The sequence below is a fragment of the Alligator mississippiensis genome, chromosome 11 (genome assembly GCF_030867095.1).
Source record: "Alligator mississippiensis isolate rAllMis1 chromosome 11, rAllMis1, whole genome shotgun sequence".
In the NCBI taxonomy this organism is placed as follows: Eukaryota; Metazoa; Chordata; order Crocodylia; family Alligatoridae; genus Alligator; species Alligator mississippiensis.
This window is the reverse complement of record NC_081834.1, coordinates 58,509,837-58,533,817: the sequence shown is the minus strand read 5'-3', so window position 1 is coordinate 58,533,817 and position 23,981 is coordinate 58,509,837. Positions and strand designations below refer to the sequence as shown.

At 54.9% G+C, this 23,981-nt stretch overlaps 1 protein-coding gene across 5 annotated transcripts in view; it reads right to left on the bottom strand.

The window, feature by feature from the left end:
- Nucleotides 1-19,633, bottom strand: part of PRRC2A (proline rich coiled-coil 2A) — a 31,843-nt gene extending 12,210 nt beyond the window's left edge. The window contains exons 1-14 of one of the 5 annotated variants that reach the window (XM_059714307.1): nt 19,434-19,633; nt 9,589-9,758; nt 8,522-8,699; nt 7,766-7,865; nt 7,134-7,206; nt 6,508-6,651; nt 4,344-4,477; nt 4,128-4,207; nt 3,687-3,823; nt 3,442-3,535; nt 2,465-2,663; nt 1,374-1,764; nt 687-991; nt 88-445 (exon numbers count right to left, since the gene is read on the bottom strand). In XM_059714307.1, the coding sequence (XP_059570290.1) occupies nt 88-445; nt 687-991; nt 1,374-1,764; nt 2,465-2,663; nt 3,442-3,535; nt 3,687-3,823; nt 4,128-4,207; nt 4,344-4,477; nt 6,508-6,651; nt 7,134-7,206; nt 7,766-7,865; nt 8,522-8,699; nt 9,589-9,700 (2,305 nt within the window). In that variant the 5' untranslated portion in view covers nt 9,701-9,758; nt 19,434-19,633. Of the gene's footprint in view, nt 1-87; nt 446-686; nt 992-1,373; nt 1,765-2,464; nt 2,664-3,441; nt 3,536-3,686; nt 3,824-4,127; nt 4,208-4,343; nt 4,478-6,507; nt 6,652-7,133; nt 7,207-7,765; nt 7,866-8,521; nt 8,700-9,588; nt 9,759-19,433 lie in introns of those variants that run through there. The other 4 variants (XM_059714309.1, XM_059714308.1, XM_059714310.1 and 1 more) reach the window with 4 other exon arrangements.
- Between the last annotated feature and the right edge of the window lie 4,348 nt (nt 19,634-23,981).

The following is a 23,981-nucleotide window of genomic DNA, read 5'->3' as shown; positions in this document are numbered from 1 at the left end:
GACCCACCCATGACTCTCTGCCCTATGGGACTCGGCCAAGGAGCACTGGGGATGGGGACGTGGCCATCAGAAGGGGGTGGGGCTTACTGGAGGGGTGCACGCCAGGCGGGTAGAAGTCCACGGGCGGTCGGCCTTGCATCACCCGCGGGTCCATGTAGGGCGAGATCATCATCCAGCGTGGGTCAAAGTTCATCTGGGGCAGAGGTGGGGGCCGCCCCAGGGCCCCAGGGTATAGGGCCTTGGGGGGTGGGGCCTGTGGGGGCACAGCTTGCGGTGGGGCCTGTGGGGGCCCAGGGGCCTGGGAGGAAGCCGTGGCTGGTGCCACCGGAGGGCCCAGGGGAGGCCCCGCCTGCTGGGGGGAGGCCGGCATGGCTCCTCCTGCACCAGCCGCGTGCTGCTGCTGCTGCTGCTGTTGCCACTGCTGTTGCTGCTTCAGCAGCTGCTCCTGGAAGAGGGGGCAAAAAAAGGGGGGGGACATTCACAGTGAACCCTACCACCTCCCCCAGACACCCCTGCAGCGCAGCACTCCCTTGTGATCACCAAGGGAACCACCACCCCCACCCCAGTTTGGGAACTGCCCCTTGCAACCCTAGACCCCCAACTGCCCCTTGACCTAAAATGGCCAGTAACTTCCAACCACCCCGTAGACCTCCAGCTTCCCATGATGCCCCAGGCTTGGCTTTTACCTGCTGCTGCCGCTGGAAACGAGGCGGCAGGGACTTCTGGTACTTGGGATAACCCAAAGGCTGGGCTGGGGGTGGCTGGCGCTGGGGCCCTGGGGGCTCAGCTTTGGGCTCTGGTTTTGGGGCAGCAGGGGCAGCAACAGGAACTGGGGCTGGAACCAGAACCGGGGCCAAGGCTGGAACCAGGACTGGGGCTGGGGCCGGAGCTGGAGCCGGGATCAGGGCTGGAGCCGGCACTGGGTCTTCAGGCACCTCCAAGGTTTCCTTCGGGGGTGCTGGAGCTGGTGGTGGAGCTGGAGGGGGCTCAACTACAGGTGAGAGAAAGGGTAGGAGTTAGCTGCTAGTCCCCCATTGTTGTGGCTGGCTGTGGGGTGCGCATGGGGCTGGGTATAATGGGGTTAGGACCTGTGGCTGTCTCGGGGGCTGGGGGGCATTGAGCTGGGCATAACAGGGATAAGAGCTGTGGCCAGTTCTCACATGAATATAGCAGGGATAAGAAGTGCATGGGTTTGGGGGGTGGGGGAAGTGTTGGGCTGGATACAATGGGAGGGACCTGCAGCTGGCTTGGAGGTGGGGCAGGGCTGGGTATAACGAGGACAGGAGCTGTGGTTGACTCATGGGGTTGTGGGGGAGAGGGCTAGGTATAACGGACAGGAGCTGCAGCTGTCTCAGGGCTGGGCCACATCCTACCTGGGGCAGCCTCTGCAACTGTAGCGCTGGGAGCCGCCTCCTCCTTGACCTCCGGGGCGGCAGGCGGTGCAGGCGCTGGGGGGGCGGCGGTGTCCGGGGTGGCAGCGGTGGTGACAACGACAGCAGTGGCCGGGCTGGCAGGAGCAGGTGGCAGAGCTGGTGGAGGCGGGGCCCGGGGGCTCTCAGCTTTGGGGCGCCGGGTGGGGGCGCCGAAGCGCTCATCCAGGCGCTTGAGCTTCTCGGCGCAGGCGGCCCGGCGCTCCTCAGCCATGCGGCGCTCCTCCTCCTCGCGGCGGCGCCGTGCTCGCTCCACGGCCGCCGAGATCTCCGACGACGACTGGCGCCGTCGCTGGCGCCACGCCTCATCCTCATCCTCTGGTGGGCCTCGCCCCTGGGGGATACGGGTGTGGAGTCAGATGGGGGGGGCGGAGTCAGTTGATCATAGCACTAGCGCCTCCAATAGTGGAGCTGAGACCATGAAAGAAGCTCCACCCACCCTGTGGGAGTTATTGGGCCTCATCCTCCTCAAAGCCCCACCCCCTCTGGGATCCCAACTGCAGTCTGCCCCAATAGGAGACCTGAAACTGGCACAAGTCCCACCCAGACTGTGCGAGAAGACACAAGGGCCAGCCCTTTCCAAGGCCCCACCCCATTTTTGCAATCCAAGCCCCACCTACCCTATGAGAGGGGACACCACCAGGCCCCACCTTCTCCAAAGCCCCACTGCTTTTGGGGTGTTCAGCTCAATCCATGACTGAAGCCTCAACCCTACTGGTGGGAAGCCCAGAGCCCTGCCCCTCACAGTCCTGGCCCCACTGGGAGACTTGCCAGAGCCCCACCTATGGAAGGTCTCCCCCTACTGAGCCCCCCCCACCCTGGGAAACAGCCCCTCCCTCCCAAGCCCCATAGAAGACCCCAGCCCCTACCATGTCCTACCCCAATGGGAAAGGATCCCACAAGCCCCACCCATGTGGGAGGCTCCACCCCTACCATAGGAAGCTCCCACCCCAATGGGAAATAGACCCCTCCATGCTCTGTCCCTAAATCATGCTGCAATGGGAAATGATGCTCCACCCCCACGTTGAACTCACCGGGAAGTCGTTGGGCTGCCCCCAGTTGCCCCGATTTGGGGGTGGAGGTGGGGGGGGCCGGGGTGTGGGGGGAGGTGGGGCTGGCTGCTTGGGGCCCTCGGGAATGCGTGAGGTCTCAGCCCACGCTGCCTTCGCCGGGGGTGGAGCCTCAGTCAGGCCAGCACCTTTCTTGGCCTCACCTGGTGGCTCCACCTCCTTCCTGCAGGGGGAGGGAGGGAAGAGACAGACAAACCGGGCTGAACCGCGTGCATGCGCAGGAGGAGATATTGGGCTGATCCATTTGGGTGGTGGGGGTAGACAGGCATTTCCACTGGGCTAAACCATGTGCAGGGAATGGGGGTGACACTGGGTTGATCCATTTGGATGGGCAGCAGTGTACGTGGAGGGGCAGGGGGCTGATACCAGACCAGGTAGGTACCCCTGGGCTGACCTTTATGTGAAGGTGGGGAGGGTGACACTGGGATGATCCATTTGGGTGTGGGGGTCTGATAACAGGCTGGGTACATCCCACTGGGCTAAACCATGTGTGGGGGTGAGGAGGGGCTAATACCAGCCTAGATTGGTCCAAGTGGAGTGGGGGTGAGGAGGGGGATACTGGACTGATCCATTTGGGAGGTGGGGGGTGCTGATAGGCCGGCCACCTCCCACTGGGCTAAACCATATGCGGGGGTAATGGAGATGGATACTGGGCTGATTCATTTGGGAAGCAGGGATGTGGGGGTCTGGGACAAGGCTGAACCACATGTAAGGATGGGGAGGATATTGGGCTAATTCATTTGGACCTAGGAGGGGAGAATCCCCCAACAGTATGAACACACTGGGGGGTGGGGAAGGGGGTATGGGATATAGCCCAGAAGCTCACTCTGGGCTGGTCCATTTGGCAAAAGGGGGGGGGGGGAAGAGAAACAGATACTGGGCCAGCAGCTCCCACCAGACTGATCCATTTGAGCTAGCGAGGGGAGAGCTCAGGGTCTTACTCTTTTTCACCCGTTGCCTCTTCGTCCGAGTCTTTGCCGTCTTCTTCGTCGCTGAATTTCAGCTTCTCTGTATAGTCCACTTCCTCGTGGGCACCTACGCCAGGCATGCAGGAGCAGAATCAGGGCCTGGGCTGCCCCCTCCAACCCCATATCTCCCCCCCAACACCTGCCCCAGGGGTGGTGGCGCTGGCCCTGATCCAGCAGGGAGTGGGGGCGTTTCCTCCCAGCCCAGCAGGGGGTGCTACCTGCCCAGCCTTCATCGTTCTCCTGGTCCAGCTCGTCGAACTCCTTGAGGTCATCCTGCTTTAGCACGGGTGGGCGGCTGATGGGCTCCGACACGCGCATGGGGTGGGAGGAGCGGGGGCCTGCGAGCCGGGGGATCCTGGGGGGGGGGAGAAGGGGTTAAATTGCCCTGCCTTGGTGTGCGGATTGGATGGGGGGTGAGGGGGGTAAGATAGAACCCAAGTGTCCAGGCTCCCAATCTAGCCACTATTCTAGCCTTGAAACCCAGCAAAGAACCCAGGTGTCTGGGCTCCCAACCCACCACTACTTTAGCTCCTCAAGATCCAGGAGAACCCAGGTGTCCACCCCCCTGGCTGCACCCCACTGGACTCTGCTCCTTCCCCCATAACTGGGGATAGAACCCAGGTGTCTGGATCCCCCCACCCCACCCCCACCCCACTCACCTCTGTGCCTCTGGGGTGGGGTAGCGGTAAGGTCCCTGAGGCCCATATGGAGGCGGGAACGGGAGGTACGGGGGATACATCTGTGGGGGGGAGGGGGGAGGAGATGACAGGGCATGGGGTGTTAGGGGGACCCTAAAGTCACAGGGCCAGATCAAAGCCCCTTCAAGCACCCAATAAGGTAATGAACTACCCCTCCCCCTTCCCCTCAGGACTCACAAATGGTGGCATCATCCCCCGGTAGGGAGGGAACTGGGGGGGCCCAGAGGGCTGCGGGCCAGCTCCGGGGCGCTCCTCGGGCACCAGCTCCCCATCAGCACCCCGCCCGCCTCCATCCCGCCAGCTCGTCGCATCTGGAAGGCAAAGGGGTAGATGGGTCGGGGGTGGGGGCAGCACTGAGAATGACTGCTACAGCCAGGCTGGCTTTCCAGCCCAGGGAAAATGTTTTTACTGACCAAGTATAGCACAGGTGGCCTGGGAGCTGCGCACTGGTTGGGGCTGGGCCGGCAGGCGCGGGTGGGAGTGCAGGGTGGGCTGCCCTGGATGGGACTCAGCTCCATGCAGCGTCACGGACCACACTGCCCAGGTGAACTCTGCTGGCTCCTAGGCAGCGCCTACCCCCCCACACATCACCACACCCTTCCCTCACCCCCTACAGGGCAAGGTGTGCAAGGAGCAGACCATGGCTTAGCCCAGGCCCCATCTGTCACCACCCTGCAACCCAGCTCCATGATCCTGGCCTAGCCTGCCGGTCCTGCTCCCAAACACTGCTCACTGTAGGCAGAAAACCCTGTAGGGAGTTTTGGTGAATTGCTGCATGGTGGGGAAGGGTGGGGGGGGGGCAGGGGTAGTGGTGCTGACATGACACGATAGGGAGTTTTGATGAGCTATGTGGCCCTTGGGCCCAAATGATTGCCTACCCCTGGACTAGAAGAATTTCTTCTTTTCTTTTTTTTTTTTGGCCACCTCTTTCGTTTTTTTTATTTACTGTATTTGATGGTGTCCAGTATGCAAGTTGACCCCAGTTTTCCGATCCAGAAAGTTAGGATTTTCATAGACCTAACTTTTTGGATCATTAATATGGGGTTGACTTATACCTGCCCCTGCACACTGGGCACCTGGGGGATGGGCACATGCTGCACCACTGCTCGCAGGGGACAGGGTTGGGCTCAGCTGGTGCGGCCCAGGCAACATCATTTGCAGGGGACAGGGCTGGGCTTGGCGCCCGGCTGAGTGGCGTCTCCAAGGTGATGGTAAGGCCTATAGGATGCGCTTAGGCTGGGCCTGAACCCCACACTGTCGGTAAATGAAGAAGTCCGAGTCAGGTTGGGGCTGGGGTCAAAAGTATTGATACGGTGTATAAATCAAGGCAGAAATTTAAAAAGGTAAATATTTTGGCTTCAAACTTTGACTTACACATCATGAAATACTGTATTTACAAAATGATTGCTCCACTTTTTTCATAAAATCACAGACTCCTAGAGAAGTCGGGCTGGAGGGACCTCCAAGGGTTGCATATAGTTCAATCCCCTACTTGAGGCAGGATCAGGCCTATCCAAACCATCCCAGACAAATCCATCTCAACTCTACATTAGATGATGATCTAGTTAGGACTGGTCTTGCTTTGAGCAAGGGGCTAGACTAGATGTGACCTCCTGAGATCACTTCCAACCCAAATTTTCTATGGTGCTATAGGACTACCCCTCCACCCTGATGCAACACAGACTGAACACCTGCCACAGGTAAAGCAAAGGAGCCACAGCAACCAATGTCCTGTTTCTATAAAATGTTGAAAATATACACTCAAGAGGCCCTGGATAGAGGCCATGCTCCCCACTACAGAGGAAGGCAAACCCCCACCCCAGTCCATATCAATCTGAACATGGGGTAAAATTACTTTCTGACCCCAAAAATGGCGTGGGTCTGACCCTGAGAGGAGGGGCAAGACCCTCTAGACAGGAACCTCTGACTTTGCTTCCAGCAGGAGCATGGGCATAGCCCACTCACCATCCATAATTTTTGCTGTAGGCAAGACCCAATGCCTGGGAAGGAGGCTTAAAAACACCCTGACACATCAAGCAGAAACAAAAGGTGGGGAGGCAATCATGGTAGAACATCGGCATCACTTTTACTGACAACCCTTATCCCCCCTGCAAAGAACACCTTATTAGCTCCACTTCTGTCTTAAAAGAAAAAAAGAAGCTTGTAAACTAGCACCTCTTCTCGTTTAACCTAACAGGCCCACATCTTTTTTTTTTTGGGGGGGGGGGGGGGGGGCAAATTTAGCCACCTCCAACTATACAATGCAGCTGGCTCAGGGTGAGGTGCTCCACTGGGAAACAGCTATGAAGAACAGGGGAAATGGAGGCAGGGTGAGACTCACTCTGGGGGCGGAGGTTTGGTCCTGGCCCATACGACGCATCGGCAGTGTCCCTTTCTTTGCCAGCCTTGTCCTGGTCGCCAGCCGCCTGCAGGGTCGGAAATTCCTCGCGAGAGAATCGCGACAGTAGGTTTGATCCCTTTCCACCTGTAGGAAGAGAGAGGGTAGTTAGGGGTGGTCTCCTGCCCCTCTCCAGCCCACATCTATTGTCCAGGAGGACCAAGATCCTCTATGGTCCTTCTGCCTCTATGATCATCCAGGCTCTAAGGACAGGGGGAGTGAGGAGTGACTTATCCTCTCTGTGACCCTGGGAAGACCAAAGGGCTCCCCACATATATGACTCAGGAAGACCAAGAGGCAGAAAGGGGTTGCCACCTCTATGACTCTAGAAAAGAAAGAGGGGAAAGCCCAGTCTGCAACCCTGGAGGCCCAATGGCCTCTCACTTTTATGACCCTTGAGGACCAAGGACCTACTGCCTCCATGCCCGTGGGGGACCAAAGAGGTTGAAGAAAACACAAACTGCTTCCTCTAAACCCCTGGATGACCAATGATCTCCCACAACCCTATGACCATGGAGGACACCCCCCCCCCCTCCCCCCGTACAGCGTCCCCTGGTGCCCAGCCTCACCATCTCCTTGCGCTCCATGGGTAACGCTGGCCTGAGCCCAAGACTTTACCCCGCCTGCTGCTGTGGGGGGATTCTGAAACAGAAAAAAAGGGGGAGGGGTGAGTTTGGGGGCACTCAACCCCCAAAGTGCCCCAGCTCCCCAAGATACTTCACATACAGACCCTCACCAAAGGTCATCAGTCAGGGGCAGGAGGTTCAGGTAGGTCACCTGGGAACTGTCCACAGGGGCAGGGACTGGTGTAGGGGACAGGACACCTGGGTGCCATCCCCACTATGGAAGGGGACTGGGGTCTAGTTAGGGTAGGGTTAGAGTGGCTGATGGAGGAGAAGGGTTCATCAGAGAGTCCGGACACCTGGGTTTCATCCCAGCTCTGGGAGGGTGGTAGGGTCTTTTGGGGAGTTAGGAGACCAGGCACCACGGTCCTCTCCAGCTCTAGGAGGGCAGTGGGTCTCAGGGGTGCTAAGACCCTGGACACCTGGGTTCTCTCTAGCTCTGGGAGGGCAGTGGGGTCTCTTGGGGAGCTTTGGGTCCTCCTCTGCTTTGGGAAGGAAATGAGGTCTGATAAGTTACATCAGGGAGCTTGCATACACCTTCCTGCCCAATTCCTCCCCACCCCTCCCCAAGCCTTCACCTCGGGGGGTGCTGGGGGGCGTTTCACTTGGTTGGAGGCAGGCGTCTGTGAAGCCGGCTGTGACTGCGACTCCGGCGGCGGAGCTGCTGAGGCATCGGTACTGCAAGGGGGGCAAAGTCAGGGAGGACAAGTCCAGGAGACCCCAGCCTGGGGCACTACCAGGGCAGTGAGGTAGGGAAGGATCCTACTCCAAATCCTACTTGGAGTAGGAATCAAATCCTACTTGGTTCCTCAACCAAGTCTTCACCATCAGCCAGCCAAGGGCCCCACGTGCCCCTGCCTCCCACCTCCCAGCCAGCCAGAATCTCCCACCTTACTGCCCCAGCCCCTCCTCGCTCCCCAGCCAGCCACAGTCCCCTGGCCTCACCCCCAGCTAGCCATGGTTCCCCAACCCTGTTTCCCTACACCAATTAGAGTCTCCCACCCCCTTGCCCCTTACTACCCCCAATCCAGACAGCCAGGCCCCCTGCTCCCACCACCAGTCACTCAGGGCTCCTTGCCCTACTGCCTGAGCAGGCTACAATCTTCCACCCTATTGCTCTGTACTGCCCCAGCCCCATCCTTGCCCCCCCCCCCCCAGCCAGCCATGGTCCCTTGCCACAGCCCTTCAGCACCCCCCAGTCAGTCAGGATCCCCATTGCCCCAGTTCCTCCCCCGCACCCCCATGGCAGCCAAGACCCGCTGCTCCATTATCCCCTAGTGCTCATCTGCACCCAGGAGCCACTGGATCATATCATGCCCCCTGCCCCTCCTTACCTCTTTGGGTCGGGCTGGTCCTGCTTGCTTGCCCATCCTGTCCCGTCTTTCGGCACTAGTGAGACGTTGGGGTCATTGCCTTTGTTCTCCGCTTTCAGGCTCGGCAGGTTGGCGGGCGGCGGCATGCGCCGAGCGATAGCAACTTTCCCCAGACTCTGCAGGCCATGGCGAGGGGCTACTGCGAGCAAGGGGGGGTGGAGGGGAGAGGGAGCGGGGCGGAGACACAGGGCAGGTCATATATCGAAGTAATCCCCACCTCCGAGCCCTGCCTGAGATGGGGGCAATGGTGTGAGCAAATGCCCAGTGTAGAGGAGAAAGTGCTGCCCCAGCACAGCACCCCCTGCCCCGCCTGCCTACCTGGGAAGGCACCCCCTGCTGATCCCCTTTGAGGCTCTTGGCCCCACCAATCTTCCCCAGCTTGAGAGATTCTGTTGAGTTGGGCATGGAACTCGGGCATCCGGGCTCCCAGCCCCCCCTGCTCTATCCTAACAGACCTCACCAGAATGAGGAAGAAGCCCAGGCACCTGGGTTCCCAGCCCCCCACTTTCATCCCATGTACCCCACTCATCTTCCAGAGTAGGGAAGAGAACCCAGGCATCCAGGCTTCTAGCCCCTCCTGCTCTATCCTCAACAAAGGGGAAAAGCCAGGCATCCAGGCTCCCAGCTCTAAGCTACTAGATCCCACTGTTCCCCACCAGACCCCAAACTATGAGGGAACCCAGGTACCTGGGCTCCCAGCACTACCCTCCCTGGTTGGAACATAACTGACCCCACCAGAATGAGAAGGGAACTCAGGTGTTCAGACCCCACAGCCCTGTCCCAGAATTCAGAGGGTAGCCAGGAGTCCAGGCTCTCAGCCCCCAGCACCCACTTCCATCCTGAAACTGGGTCAGTACACCTTCCCCCCGCACCTAACTGACAGCACAGTGCCACCTAGAGCCACCCCCCACCAACTCTGCCTGCAGTGGGAGTGGATGGTATGAGCAAGTGCTCAATGTGGGTAAGAACTGCCACCCCAGCACAGTGCACCCTGCCTGCCCCAGGAGGGTGCCCCCCTGCCCCCGCACCTGTGGGCTTCTGGACTTCTAAGGACTTCCCCTTGTATGTGTCAAACAGGTTGAGCGATGAATACTTTTTTCCATCCTTCCCCTTTGCTGTCTGCCCCAGACGATCGGACATCGCGCTGGAAGGTCATTGAGTACGATGGTTCCTCCGGTGCCTCGCGAAACCTGCCTGTCTGGAGAAGGGGAGGAGAGATGAGGATGAGGAGGGCAGGACCCAGGTATCCGGGCTCCCAGCCTGCCCCCTGCCACACCCAGTCCAAACCCTCTAGATTTAACTCCCTGCCCAGAGGTGGAGAGAGGAACGATGTATCCTGCTCCCTACTGTCACCCCAGCCCCCACTCCCCTCTCAGAGCAGGGAGAGAACCTGGGCTCCCAGGCCTCCACCCTGCTCTAAGCCCTCCAGCTCCCACTTCCTGACCAAAGCTAAGAAGAGATGCTAAGCACCTGGACTTCCAAGGCTCCCCTGCTCTCTGTAGCAAAAAGGAGGGGAGACTGGCGGCAGCAATCAGCAAGGCCCAGAAGGCGAGAAATCCCCATGGTAGAACACAGGCATTGCTATGCCTAGATCACGGCGACCAGGGTAAGTAGAACACAGCAGAACATTGTCACATCTAGTTCATCCCTAACCAGCATCATGCCCAGATCATCCTGGACCAGGGGTAGTGAACAGAGCAGAACACTGTCATGCCTAGATCATCCCTGAGCACTGTCACGCCTAGATCACCCCGGACCAGGGGGTAATAAAATATAGTCACATCTAGGTCATCCTGGACCACCATAGCACCGTCATAGATAGAACAACCCCAGACCAGGGGTAGTAAACAAAGCAGAACATAGTCATGCCTAGATCATCTCTGACCATCACTGTGGTTATTGTCACAACCCAACGTTGTGATTTTTGTTTTGTGCGTGCTTCAGCACTGCTAAATTATTTTCCCGCTAAATTGCAGCTTCTTTGCACGGTAGAGTTTTCTGCTGCAGAAGAGAACCCCGCTGCAACGGAGAATTTCCCGCCAATTTGTAGCTTTCTTTGCACGGTGCATTTCTTTTTGCATCTAAGAAATGCTCGGTGCAAAGAGTTCCCGCCATTTGTATTCAAATTCGAACCACATTATTGGTTCACGTGAACTTATGCACACGTGGCGGCTAGCGATTGGCTTGCTAGCCGTATAAAGAGCTTGGGTAGTTTCCGCCCAAGCTGGAGAGAAATTGGAGTTAGAGAGAGAAAACCTTTGCTTTGTGTGAAGATCTCTAAGCGCTGCGGATCCTTACGGACCCAACGTATTTCTTAAAAGGCAACAGAGGCCTGAACAGCCTCTGGCCTCTCCCCGTCGCCAATAGATTCCTAGACATATCCCTTCCTGGAACAAAAGAAACGAACCCATGGAGCTTCAACAACTCCATTGGAGAGAGCGAATTTGCTGTAATCCTCAAATGAGGATTTAAGCGGAGCTGTGCCTGGAAAACTGTCCAGCCTACACCACGACCATCTTTGGTGTAAGTAAACAATCTTTAAATCAACCACTACGCGTCCGTAACTAATTCTAGCTCACTCCCGGTCTTCTCCGACCCCGCGTGCCCGGGCTGCTGGCCACAGCCCACGTGCGCAAAGATGGGCCGTGCCTCGCGCCCAGCCCGCACAGTTGTATCATCCCAGACAAGGGGATAGTAAAACATAATCACGCCTAGGTCATCCCAAACCATCATCGCACCTAGAACAACCCGGCCTAGGGGTAGTAAACATAGCAAAACGTCGGCATACCTAGATCATTCTGGACTGGGGTAGTAAACCGAGCAGGCCAGAGTCATGTCTAGACCATCCTGGACCAGGGGCAAGTAGAACATAACAGAACAGCGCTATGATTAGATCATCTTGGACCAGAGATAGTAGAACATAGCAGAACATTGTCAAGCCTAGATTATCCCCACTCTGGGATAGTAGAACATTGGCTGAACATCGTCACACCCAGATCATCCCGCACCAGGGGATAGTAGTCGTGCCCAATATCATCATGCCTAGATCAGTCCCAACCAGGGGATAGTAGAACACAGCAGAACATTATCAGGCCTAGATCATCCTGGACCAGGGGCGAGTAGAACATCGGCATAACATCGTCACGTCGTGATCATCCCCAAGCAGGCGATAGTAGAACATCACCACGCCTAGATCATTCCTGACCCGGGAATAGTAGCCCATAGCAAAACATCATCAAGGACAGATCATCCCGGACCAGGGGTAGCAGTGCACTGTTATACCTAGGTCATCCCCAACAAGGGGATAGCAAAACTTCACAGAACACTATCATGCCTAAATCATCCCCAACCAGTAGCTGCCCAATCTTTTCTTGAACACCTCCAGTGATGGACAGCCCACAACTCCCCTAGGCATCTATTCCAATGGTTCCCAACCTTTTCATGTTGCGAACCAGAAGTGACCGTGGACTGGCAAACTGCAGACTGGCAGTGACTGACATACCACGGGCAGGTCTTGTGAACCCAGCATTCAGTCCTGCCTGTGGCAGGGGGTCAGGCTAGATGATCGTTCAGGTCCCTCCTGACCCTAGCTACTATGAAACTATGAAAAGCTCCGTTAACTGGCACCTTACAAGCTAGCATGCTCTATTAACCGGCATGCCAGCTTGTAAGGTAAAGTGAAACCAGAAGTGCCCACCGTGGCACTTCCGGTTTCTCCGAGCCCCCATGGCTGGGGGAAAAGCAGCCTGCACAGCTGAGCCCCCACAGCCCGGGGCATAGCAGGCTGCACAGGGCCCGCCTCCCTGTCCTGTGGGGCCTGCAGGAGGGTCGGTGATGCCGCGGGAGGGGCAGCAACATCCCAGATGCAGCGGAAGAGACGGCGGTCCGAACAGGCAAGGACGCCTGTTTGGGCTGCTCAATTAACCAAAACATTTTGTTATCCAGCATCTCCCCTGTATTCCCAGGAGATGCTGGATAACAGAGCTTTTACTGTAATATACTTCCAGACTTCCGGTCCAGCAGCCAACTCTCCTGTGGACTGGCAGACAACCCTTCACAGCCCGGGTGTTGGGAACCCCTGGTCTATTCCACTGCCTCCCTGCTCTAACAGTGAAGATGTTCTTCCTGAGATCCAATCTCAACCTCCTCGGCTGCCACCTCAAGCCTACAGGTAGAAATACTTTCATTCTTCTTTATATCAGGCCCTCAAATATCTGAAGGTTATCATGTGCCTTCTCCACAAGCTGGGACATGTCCAGCTCCTTCAGCCTCTCCTCGTAGGACTCATCTTCCAAACCCTTGATCATCCTTGTCCTGGACCCTCACAAACTTCTCCGTGTCTAAAATGTGGCGCCCAGAACTGCACACAGAGCTCTAGATGAGGCCTAATTAAGGTCAAGTAGAGAGGAATTATTTACAGTAAGGGTTGCCAAAATCTGGAATGGGCTCCCAAGGGAGGTGGTGGCTCTCTCCTACCTTGGCGTCTTTAAGAGGAGACTGGACATGCACACAGAGACTTTCCTGCCCAATACAGGGGGTCGGACTCGATGATCTGCTAAGGTCCCTTCTGACCCAAACATCTATGAATCATCTTCTGGGTCTCGCCCCTAATGCTCCTAGTGATGTCATAGGTGGATCTAAGATTTTGATTACAGTGGTGCAGATGATGAGCACCCCTGGCCTAGATCATCCCTGAGCAGCAACCCTAAGAACTGCCATGGACTGGGTCAGACCATAGGTCTCTCTTACCTAGTCTCCTATGTTGCACTGGGGCAGACCGTGGATGCTGGAAGGGAGAGAGAACTGCTTCTGACTGGGGTTTTTCCCCCCTATTCCTCTCTCACTTGCAGCCTCCAGCATTTAAGGTCTAGGGAGCTCCGACTCAGAGGTTGTGCCCCTCACTCCCATGCTCAATAGCTCCCGATGCCCCTTTCCTCCAAGAATGGCTCCAAGCCCTCTTGGAAAACTGGCTGAACTCTCAGCTTCCACCACATCTGGTGGCAACAAGATCCACAGATTAATTATCCACTGGGGAAGGAAGAACTTTCTCGTGTCTGTTTTAAACTGAAGGCCTGCACATTTCATGCTGTGACCCCTGGTTCTCATCTGGCAAGATAGTCTATAATAAATCCCCACTGGCTCTCTCTTCGCCATACAGTATGTTTTATAAATTCACAGACTGTTAGGAGCTGGAAGGGACCTCGCACACCACTGGGTCCAGCCCCCCGCTCTAGGCAGGAAGACAACTGGGGTCAAGTGACCCAGCAAGGTGACTGTCCAGTCTCCTCTTGAAAACCTCCAGGGTAAGTGACTGTACCACCTCTGGAGAGAGTTTAATCCACAGTCCAGACAGCCTGACTGTGAAGGAATTTTTCCTGGTATTAAGTCTGAAGCAGCCTTCCAGGAGCTTATATCCATTAGTCCTGGTCTACTCCCCAGGGGTGCCCTAGTAAACAGCTGTTCACTGAGCTCCTGATGCACTCCTCTGATATAGCGGTAAGCTGCTATCAAGTCCTCTCTTAAACCTCCTCTTCAAGCTAAAGAGGCCCAGGGCCCTCAGCATTTCCTTGTATGACTTGCCTTGCAAGTCCCTGATCATACAGGTGGACCCTCTCAAGTTTTTCCACCTCCTCATTGACATATGGCACCCATGTCTTCTCATGTCCTTAAAGCCTTCTCATGTCCCCCCACAGGTGTCTCTTTTCTAAACTGGAGGCCTGTCTATCTGTCCACCCCACACTATCTGTCCCTCCATCCATTCACCCCACAAGCCACACATCCATCCATCCACACCACTGGTCCCACATGCCATCTTGTCCACAAGTCTATCCATCTGCCCCACAAGCCATCCGTCCACTCACCCATCCCACACACCATCTGTTCATTCATCCCACATGTCATCTGTCCACGTGTCTATATATCCACCTCAGACTCCATTCATCACACTCCAGCCATCCACCCACCCGTGTCTACCCACCACACTCCATCCATCCACCCACCCACCCACCCACCCCATGGTCCATCTATCCATTTATCTATCCATCCGTCCTTCTATCCACCCCACAGACTCTCTCTCATTAGCCTCTCCTCATATGGAAGCCCCTCCATACCACTCATCATCCTTGCTGCCCTTCTCTGGACCTTCTCCAGGTCTATACCCTTTCAGATGTGTGGAGACCAGAACCAAGTGCAGTCTTCGAGGTGTGGATACACTGTAGGTTTATAAAAGGGCATCATGAAAAGGTTCAGTTTTGTTTCCAACTCCCTTCTCAATAAGCCCTACCACTGCGTTTGCCTTTTTTGATGATGCCTGGGCCCTGAGCTGACACTTGGAAGCAACCTGGCTGGAAACAAACCCACCTGCAAGTCATTTCCCCCCACCCCCACAGCAGAAATCTGTATTAAGAAGAAAAAGGGATGAGATGGAAACAAAGATTGGTTGGGAAGGGGGTCTTTCTAAGCTCCATTGCAAAGGGGCAGTGATGCCTGAAACAGCCAACAGTGACATTAATACTGCCTATGAACATCAGAAGACAACAACCCACCACCCATTCTCTGTTGAAGTCAGCTGGGTTTTCTTTTTGGGGGGTGTCCACTGTTCATTTATTCTGCCTAACCGGGGCCTTTAAGAGGCTCTTTTCATCATGTATCCCAGCATACAACTCTCTGCCCAAGTGGTCTGGGCTTTCTTTTTTGGGGGTGTCCACCATTCATTTGTCGCCCCCAACCCAAGGCTCCTTTAGAAGTTCACTCTAGGGGTGCAACGATAAGAGATTTTTGTAGCCGATAGCTGATTTTTGAGGTATATCAACTGATACCCATCCAATTTCTGATACCAGCCCTGCAGTGTGGAGAGCTGTGTTCAGCTGGTGTGGGGGGGAGGGGGAAGGGAAGGGGCGTGGAGGGGCAGATCAAGGTTCCCATGGGAGGGAAGAGTGGGGCTGGGGCAAGCGCTGCCCAGCTGGGGCAGGCGTGGGACAGAGCCGGGTCTGATCTGGGAGGCACGGGCATCTCCCACTGCCACATGCTGCTGGTGTGGTGGCTCATCTAGTGCTCACCCAGCAGCACCTGCCGCTGTTCCTGCTGCTTGTCTGGGGGGGTGGGGGAGGGGGGGGGGCCTGTAACCACAGATCTGTGCAGGGCAGGCTGGGGCTGCACTGAGCTCGGCACTGGGATGGGGCTACAGTGACTTTGTGACTGCAGCTCCCCCCCACACTTCCCAGCACAGTCCCTTTGCACCCTGCCAGGAAGAGCTTAGCACAGCCCCAGCCCGCCCCCCACAGATCTGGAGGCACATGCCCTGCTCCCCCACCCTGATGAGTGTGGGAGCAGCGGCAGGACAAGCGGCCAAGCAGCAGCGGGAACTGTGCCCCCTGGACGAGCCATGGCTCTGTCCCACCCTGGCTGGGCAGCGCTTGCCCTTGTCCCAGCTCCAGCCCCCCTATCTCCCTGCAGGAACCCTTGATCTGCCCCCCCCCCACACCAGACTTACCAGCTGGAGGCAGCTGTCCACGCTGCCAGGCATCGCTGCCTGCACTGTCTTGCAGCTGCGTGCACACAGGGGCCATTTATCAATCAAATAATCAGCCCGATGTGAATGCTTTCCAATATATTCAATTTCCTTTATATCAGTGCCGATCTGACATCGGACCGATGTATGATACGCCCTCCCACCTCTAGTTCACCCCAATATGTTTTGGGAGCTGCCTTCAGATAATACTGCGTCTCTCAATCGGTTAGTCTCCAAGGTGCCACGCTGCCTTGCCTTCTGCCAACCCAACGTGAGGTCCCAAGATCTACTTCTAAAACTCTGAATGACCCCGAATGAGGCACTGCATACAACCTAATTATTGCCACCGCCACCCCCCCACCTCTGTGTGGGTCTGGGGAGGTACTAATTAGTTATAGCCACATAATCATGCACCTCAGTTTGCTGCGGGTGCTCCTTGGATGGAGGGAGGTGAAGGGAGAGGTCTGCCCCTGGAAAACAGGGATATGTTAAAGCCAGGAAGGAAAAAAGAGAGCATGTCATCATGAGAGGGAATAAAAAACCATCGATTAACAGAGCCGGCGGGCGCCTGGGTGTTCTCTGCAAATCAATTAAGAAGCCATTAATCCCCACTGGCACCAGTGTGGTTGACTAGGAGCTCTGCAGCCGGGGGTTTGGGGGGAGCAAAGACACCCCAAATTCAGACACGTTTCAGCTAGGTCTGGGTGTTCCTGACCTAATAAAACATGGTTAATCCTCTTTTTGCCCGCCAAAATGGATGCCTCTGGTCCATATTCATGGCTGAGGGATGCGTTTATGGGGGTGATGCAGAAGGGGGTAGCTACAGACCTTCATCTTTGCCCCCCCCCAAATCTGACCCTCCCTCAATATTAAAGAGGCTGAAGGGTTTGGGGGGACCCCCTTAACCTCCTTCCAAGCCTAGGGTTCACTCCAAGACCAACGATGGGCTGTCTACTCCTCCATGTCATTCATCTGCCCAGGCCTGCACCCCAAAAAACCCCCCTCCCAGAAGCATCCAAGGCACCCCCAAGATGCCCCCCCACCAAAACGATCTAGCCACCAGGAAATTTTAGGGGGCAAGAGGAGCTGGGTTTTCCCTCCTTAGAGCTCATCTAAAGTCCAAACCAGAACAACCCCCACCTAGAACCCGCTAAGTTTTCTTATTTATTTGTCCAATCTCTCCTGGATTTTCCACCCATATTTTAATACCCCCCACCCCGGACAATTAAAACCTCCAAGCTAGATTTAATCATCTGCCTTCGTCCTGTATTCGGAGATACCAAGCCCTCTGCAAATAGTCTGTTTTTATTTAAACCTTCATATTTCCAAGGGGGTTTCTACTTCTCAGTGGCAATTTTGGGATGGGGAGGGTGAGATGGGGGTCCCTGCAGACCCCTGAACGTCACACGTACCTCGATGAACTTAAAAGGAGAGCGGCTGGCAAAGCCAGAGTGGCTGGTATGAAAAAGGTCCTTTGCGGCCTTCTGCCAGGAGGGGGTTAAAAACCAATGGCTTTTATTGAAGCAGAATAGGTGAGAAAAATCCTGGGAGGACAGAGACCCCAAAAGCTCTGATTTCTGCCCCAAAACTGCATGGAAATAAGCCCACCCAAGTTTGACTGACAGTGGGGGCTGGGTGAAACCAGCCCCTCCTTTCCCATAGACCCTCCTCCCAAGTTAAAGGGATGGATATCTATTCATTGCTGGGGGGAATGACAGAAGAGGGGGAAGCTCCAGACCTTGATTCAGTAGTGCCCCCAATATGTTGAGGGCTGAGGGGTTCTGGGGTGAAGCTAGACACCCCTCCAGCCCCCCTATCACATGTGAAAGGTGGCTCAATGGGCACAGGGGTGTTTCCAACGCAGGTATCAGAGAGGGCATGTCCCATATCAATCAATGCCTACCCACCCAATGCACCCCAACAATCCCAGGAGCCCCCAAAACAACTCAAGGGGGCATTAAAGGCAGCTCAGAGGTCACAGGGGCACTTCCTAGGGGTTGGGCGGTATCAGGGAAGGTATCCCCCAAATCAACGCCCTCCCATCCAAGACACTCCAACAATCCCAGGAGACCCCAAAACAACCTGCAGAGGGGAGCACAAAAGGCAGCTCAATACCCCCCACCTCCATCTGAGACACCCCAACAATAAAGGAGGAGCATGAAAGGCAGCTCCAGGGCTATGGGCACATCTTCTAGGGGATATCAGGGGAAGCCCCCCCAAATCAAGTCCCCCATTCAAGGCACTCCAACAATCCCAGAAGACCCCAAAATAAGTGAGTATGGGGGGGCTGAGCTAAACCGAACACCATCCCCAAACCAGCACCAAAACAAGCAGAGCAGTGAAAACGTACCCCCCCCCCCCATTTCCTGGGGGTGCTGGGTACCACTGCGGAAGCAGCCCGGCGGGCTGGGTCTCACCGAGGACCAGCACTGGTTAGGCAGGAAGGTACCAGGGAGCGAAGCCCCAGCCCCCCAAAGGCAGTGGGGGAACCCCGATATCTCACCCCACTCCCCCAGGTAGCCTAGCATCCCCAATCCATTTCAGATGCCCCCAAAAAGCTGACGGGTCCAATCTGGTGGCTGCCCCCCCAAAACAAACCTACAGCCATAAAGCAGCTGTTTCCACACATTTTGGGGTGTCTCCGACTTTGAAGGGGGGGTTTAAAAGGGTCCCACTCCCTGCTTATACCCTAAATCTTAGCCCCCTCATGCACCCCAAAACCTGGGGGGTTGGGGAGGGTGTGGCCACTGGGGGACAAGGGGGAGCCCAGAAAACCTCCAATTTCACCCTCAAAAGCTACAGCCCCCCCATAAGTCATCAAGGGATACCCCAACCCCCTAGAACAGAAGGGACTGGTTTACTGGGCAGGGCTTTGCAAGAGCCCCCAGCAGCCTGTACCCCAAATACCCCCCATCCCCAATTTTTGCCTTAAAAACGATGGGATGAAGTAGAAGGGGGCTGTTAAAGGGCTGCCCATTTACAGCTCCCCCAAGCACCCCCTCCTCCACCCCATGGGGGGTATATAATGGGTGGGGGGTTGGCCTCTAGAGCCTCAACAGTCACTTTAACCCCCCCCCGCCCCTTGGGGGACCCTGGAGTCCAGGGGGGTAATTAGTCCCCTTCTTGCCCCCCCAGCCAGTAAATAACCCCCCAGGGAGAGAGAGGAAGCGATTTGGGACGGGCTGGGGGGTCTCCCGGCCGGGGCTGGAGGGCGCCGGGGGGAGGATGGATGCGGATGAAACCGGAGGGGGGGCGGGTTAGGAAGCCGGGCACAAGATGGCGGAGGCCCGAGCGTCCCAGCGGGCTCCGCGCAGCGCGCCTGGCCGGGCGCCCCGGGGAGGGTGTCCGCAGGCCGATACCCACCTCGTCGGGTCGGGTCGGGCGGGCTCCGCTCTCACCGGCCGCGGGGTCCCCGGGAGCGGAGGGGGCTTCCAGGCGGAGGATGGCGGCGGATGGCGGCGGGTCCCCACCCCCTCCGCCCAGCCCAGCGCCCGATGTGGCAGCTTCGGCGTCTCGGCACCGACTAAACGGCCATCCGGGTCCCAGGCCCCGGCGGCGGGGGAAGCCACGCCCCCCACGCTGCGTCGGGGGCGGGGCTTCCCGCCGGCCTAGGCTGTGGAGAGCGCGCCGGGGATTTGCATAATGCCTGCAAGGGGGGGGGGGGGCGCAAGCAGCCTTCGAGCTCCGTCCTGATATGTGTAATCTATGCAAAAGGGGCGGGGCTTCCTTCCCCACGAGGAGCGCGGCTTTTAAGCGGTTTCTGATGTGCATAACTTAGGCAAACGAGAAGGGCGGGGACTGTGTCCTGATTGCATGATTACAATACATAAATTAGACATTAAGTTATTACATCATGCATAAGTTAAACATAGAAATATATAAATATAATATAAATATAACAATACATATCAATACTTTGCATAATTTATGGGTATGTGATGCAAAGGGGCGGAGCTTAGCCGCAGGCAAGAGGAGCGCTTGGCATATTTTTATGCAAAGAAATGATATGCAAATAGGGATGTATGTCCTACATGGGTATCCTGGGGTGGGGGGGCAGCTTGACCATAAACAAGAACCACCTGTAATCTACATAATTTATGCAAAAACCTTCAACGGCATGCAAATGAGGGTTCCTCTGCCTTATGTGAGTGCACACTTAAGGTGAAGATGGGGCCATCATTTAAAATAAAGGTTCCTTCTGCTTTCTCTCCTGTATGCGTAAACTATGCAAACGAGCCACAGCCTGATTTTTCAGAAACTCATTGCATAATTTATGCCAAGAGAGGGGCAAAATATGTGCAATGCAAATTGGGACCGATAGGCCTGATGGCGGAGGAGGGGCAACTTTTAGAGTCTGCTTTCCCTATGTGATGCCTAAATTATGCTAATGAGATACAGCCTGGTATTTGAAATTACTCTTTATATAATTTATGTAAAAGAGGTGGGGCCTTGTAGCAGGAAAACTAGGAGGTGGAGGAGGCAAATGCATAATCCAGTCTCTCCTATTATGTCATAGTATATGAGATACCCCCACCCCCATATATAATCTATTATTATAAAGCTATACTACTATTGTAGCAGAAAGCCCCCTTTTCCTCTTGCCTGCATTTGCTCTCCCCTCTTTGGGTATGTTTCTCTTTTTCTACCTTTTCTTCCTTCCTCTTTCACTTTAAGATAAGGAATTGTGTTTTAAAATTTGTATGTGTGCATTTTGTATCTCCCCTTGTAGTTTGGTATTTTTATCTATTTGTGTGCCATGGCATTTGTAGCTTATATTTTATACTCCTCACCTTTCAACTTTCAACTAAATGTGTTTAGTTTCATAAGTAAGTTATACATTGTAACAATATTAACAAGGGCAGGAATCAAACTGCCCTTCCCTGTATCAGGCTGGCCCCTGAAAGAGCGAGTGAATCAGTGATTGAATGTGTAACATGATTGAATGTATAACAATGTAGCACACAGCAATTAACACCTGGAAGCTGCAGATCAGCCAACGGAAGGAAGAACTCAATAGAAGACAATGTATCAACCGGGAAATCTCTAAACCTCACTGATCAAGGGCTAGAAGCCCTGGCCTGAGTTAATCAACACCAGAGACCAACTTTTGGGCTGAATATCTCCAGATCGACCACTCCCAGAGCCCTATTCTAAATTCATCAACGGACTCCCAAACCGGCACGTTCATGCAGACGACCCCTGGGGCTGACAGATGCCGTCCAGTAGCCACCGAGGCGGGGGAAGTCCCACAAGGGTCAATGACCCCTGGATTGGGCAAACCTGAAAACTGGGGAGTCACCAAAGTCTGCCAGGGACAGATAAAAGGCAGTGAAAAGTGACCCTCAGAGGTGCCCTCTTGATCTCCAACTCGACCAGATCTGTCCAGCCAGAAGGACCAGCCAGTGGCCTCCTTCTGGAAGATAACACCACCCTGAAAGAAGCCTCAACGACAGACTCCAGCGCTTGTAGGATAGGTATACCTGACTCTGTAGCCTGCTACTATGTGTGTGTATGTGTGTGCATGGGGGGGGGGGAACCAGCCCCAAGGTTTATGATTTAACTCATTACAGTGTTTCAATCTGCCTAATAAACCAGAATTTTAAGGATCCCGAGTTGGACATTTGTAGCCAACACTATTATATTTACTATTGCTATCATATATTACTATTATACTATACTATACTATTGTTATAATACTATATGTTATAATCTATTATCTTCATGAGATATAAATAGATTTACACACACACACACACACATATATATCTCTCTCTATATATATAACAGAGGTTCTGAAACGGTGGTCCATGGACCACCCCTCATTCACAAGCTCCATTCAGGTGGTCCACAGTAAGAGGTTGCAGAACAATCCAGAATATCTTTACTTGTAAGGTTAGAATACTGATACTAAAATATGAATTGTGTGCTTTGATATTTAAAACAAATAAAAAGTTTATTAAGTGATCCACCGAGACTCTCAGCAATTTCCCAGTGGTCCGCAAAAAAAAAAAAGTTTGAGAACCACTGTTATATAATAAAGGGCTTAGTCCGTCTGTCTGTCTGTAATGCTCTTGGAGCACTCTGATTGGTTAGTGAAACAACCAATCAGAGTGTGAAAAGTTGCCATGACAGCAGGGATGGAGGGGACAGAGTGTGGTGGTAAAGCCAGCAGCACTGGCCTCTTTCCCCCCAGTTCATCCCTGCCATCATGGTGGTGCTCTGCCACCTCCGAGGATGAGGGCGGGGGGGAGCGGGGAGGGGGGAGACCAGTGGCACTGAAGGTGGAGGTGGTGTGGGGTGCTGGCCTAGGGGGACAGAGGGGACGGTGAGGCAAGCTTCCCTCCCCACTCCCAAGAGGCAGTGGTGGTGCAGGGTGGGAGGTGGCAGCGCTCCCTCCCAGCCTGCTCCCCACCCCATCTCCTGTTATTCTTGAAGGGCAATTCGCTAGTATCTCTCTCTACATATGTATGCATATGCACACACACACACACACACACACACACACACACACACACACACACACACACACACACAAGCATGTACATAAACACATGCACATATATACATAGACATACATGGTATGTGCTATTTTCATTTTATTATTATATATCATAACATACTTTAAATAAATATTATATATATACTATATATTATAATTTATTATCTGCATGATATATAAATACCCCCTCTTATGCCATTATACACCCTCCTCTTCTCATAATGGGTCAGTCCACCAGTTGACACCCCCCTCAAGCTGTTCAAATGAGCCATGCCAATCTCACCTGCTGTAATGGACTGCTCCACATTTTGAGCTGTTCCAGCCTCACCTACACCAATGGATCATTCCAGCAAGGGTAGTCTCTCTCTCTCTCTCTCTCTCTCTCTCTCTCTCTCTCTCTCTCTCTCTCTCTCCCCCCCCCCCCCCTTCCCCCGCCCCAGATGGGAACTTCTCTAACTACTGCAATGGACCATTCCACCAAGGAATACCCCTGTTTAGTGCATTAAAATGGGAGGTTCCAAGTGCCCATGGCTAGGTCATTGCACACCCAGGTACCCCTCTCCTTGTGGTGGAATAGTGCTCCCCCCCCATGGGATATTCCACTATCTGGCTATCTTCCCCAACATCATGTGCTTATAATGGGCCATTCCATTTAGGGACCACCCCGTTCATTAACACGATGATGTTTCTCCATACTTGCCTGCTATAACAGGGGATTGTCTACCCTGCTCAGCTCTATAATGGGCTGTTGAACCTGGAATTCTGCCCCCCCTCGCACCTTCTAAACTGGAACACTCCAACTGTACACTTCAATGGGCCAGTCTCAGTGAAACCAGCTGCCTCTCTTCCTAATGGCACATCCCAACCCTCCCACTATAATGGTCCAGTCCAAATCCAAGCAACCACCTACCCTTGTGCAATGGCATATTCCAGCCCTCCCAGGGGCTAATGCAACTGACAACATCCCCCTCCCCTATGTAATGGAACATCCCAAACCTCCCATTGGCTAGCCCAACTGTCAACATCCCTGTCCTCTATGTAATAGAACATCTCAAGGTTCCCATGGTCCAGCCCAGCAGCCAACACCGCCCTCCCCTGTGTAATGGAACATCCCAAACCTCCCATGGGCTAGCCCAACTGCCAACACCTCTCTCCCCTATGTAATGGAACATCCCAAGCTTCCCATGGTCCAGCCCAGCTGCCAACACCCCACTCCTCTATGTAATGGAGCATCCCGAACCTCCCATGGGCTAGTCCAACTGCCAACACCCCCCTCCCCTGTGTAATGGAACATCCCAAATCGCCCGTGGGCCAGTGCAGGGGGGGGGGGGCAATTATTTGGGCCGGCCCATGCCTCCCCGCCCCTGCAGCTGCCCCCAACCCCAAAGCCCATGTCTGCACTGTGGTGGGCT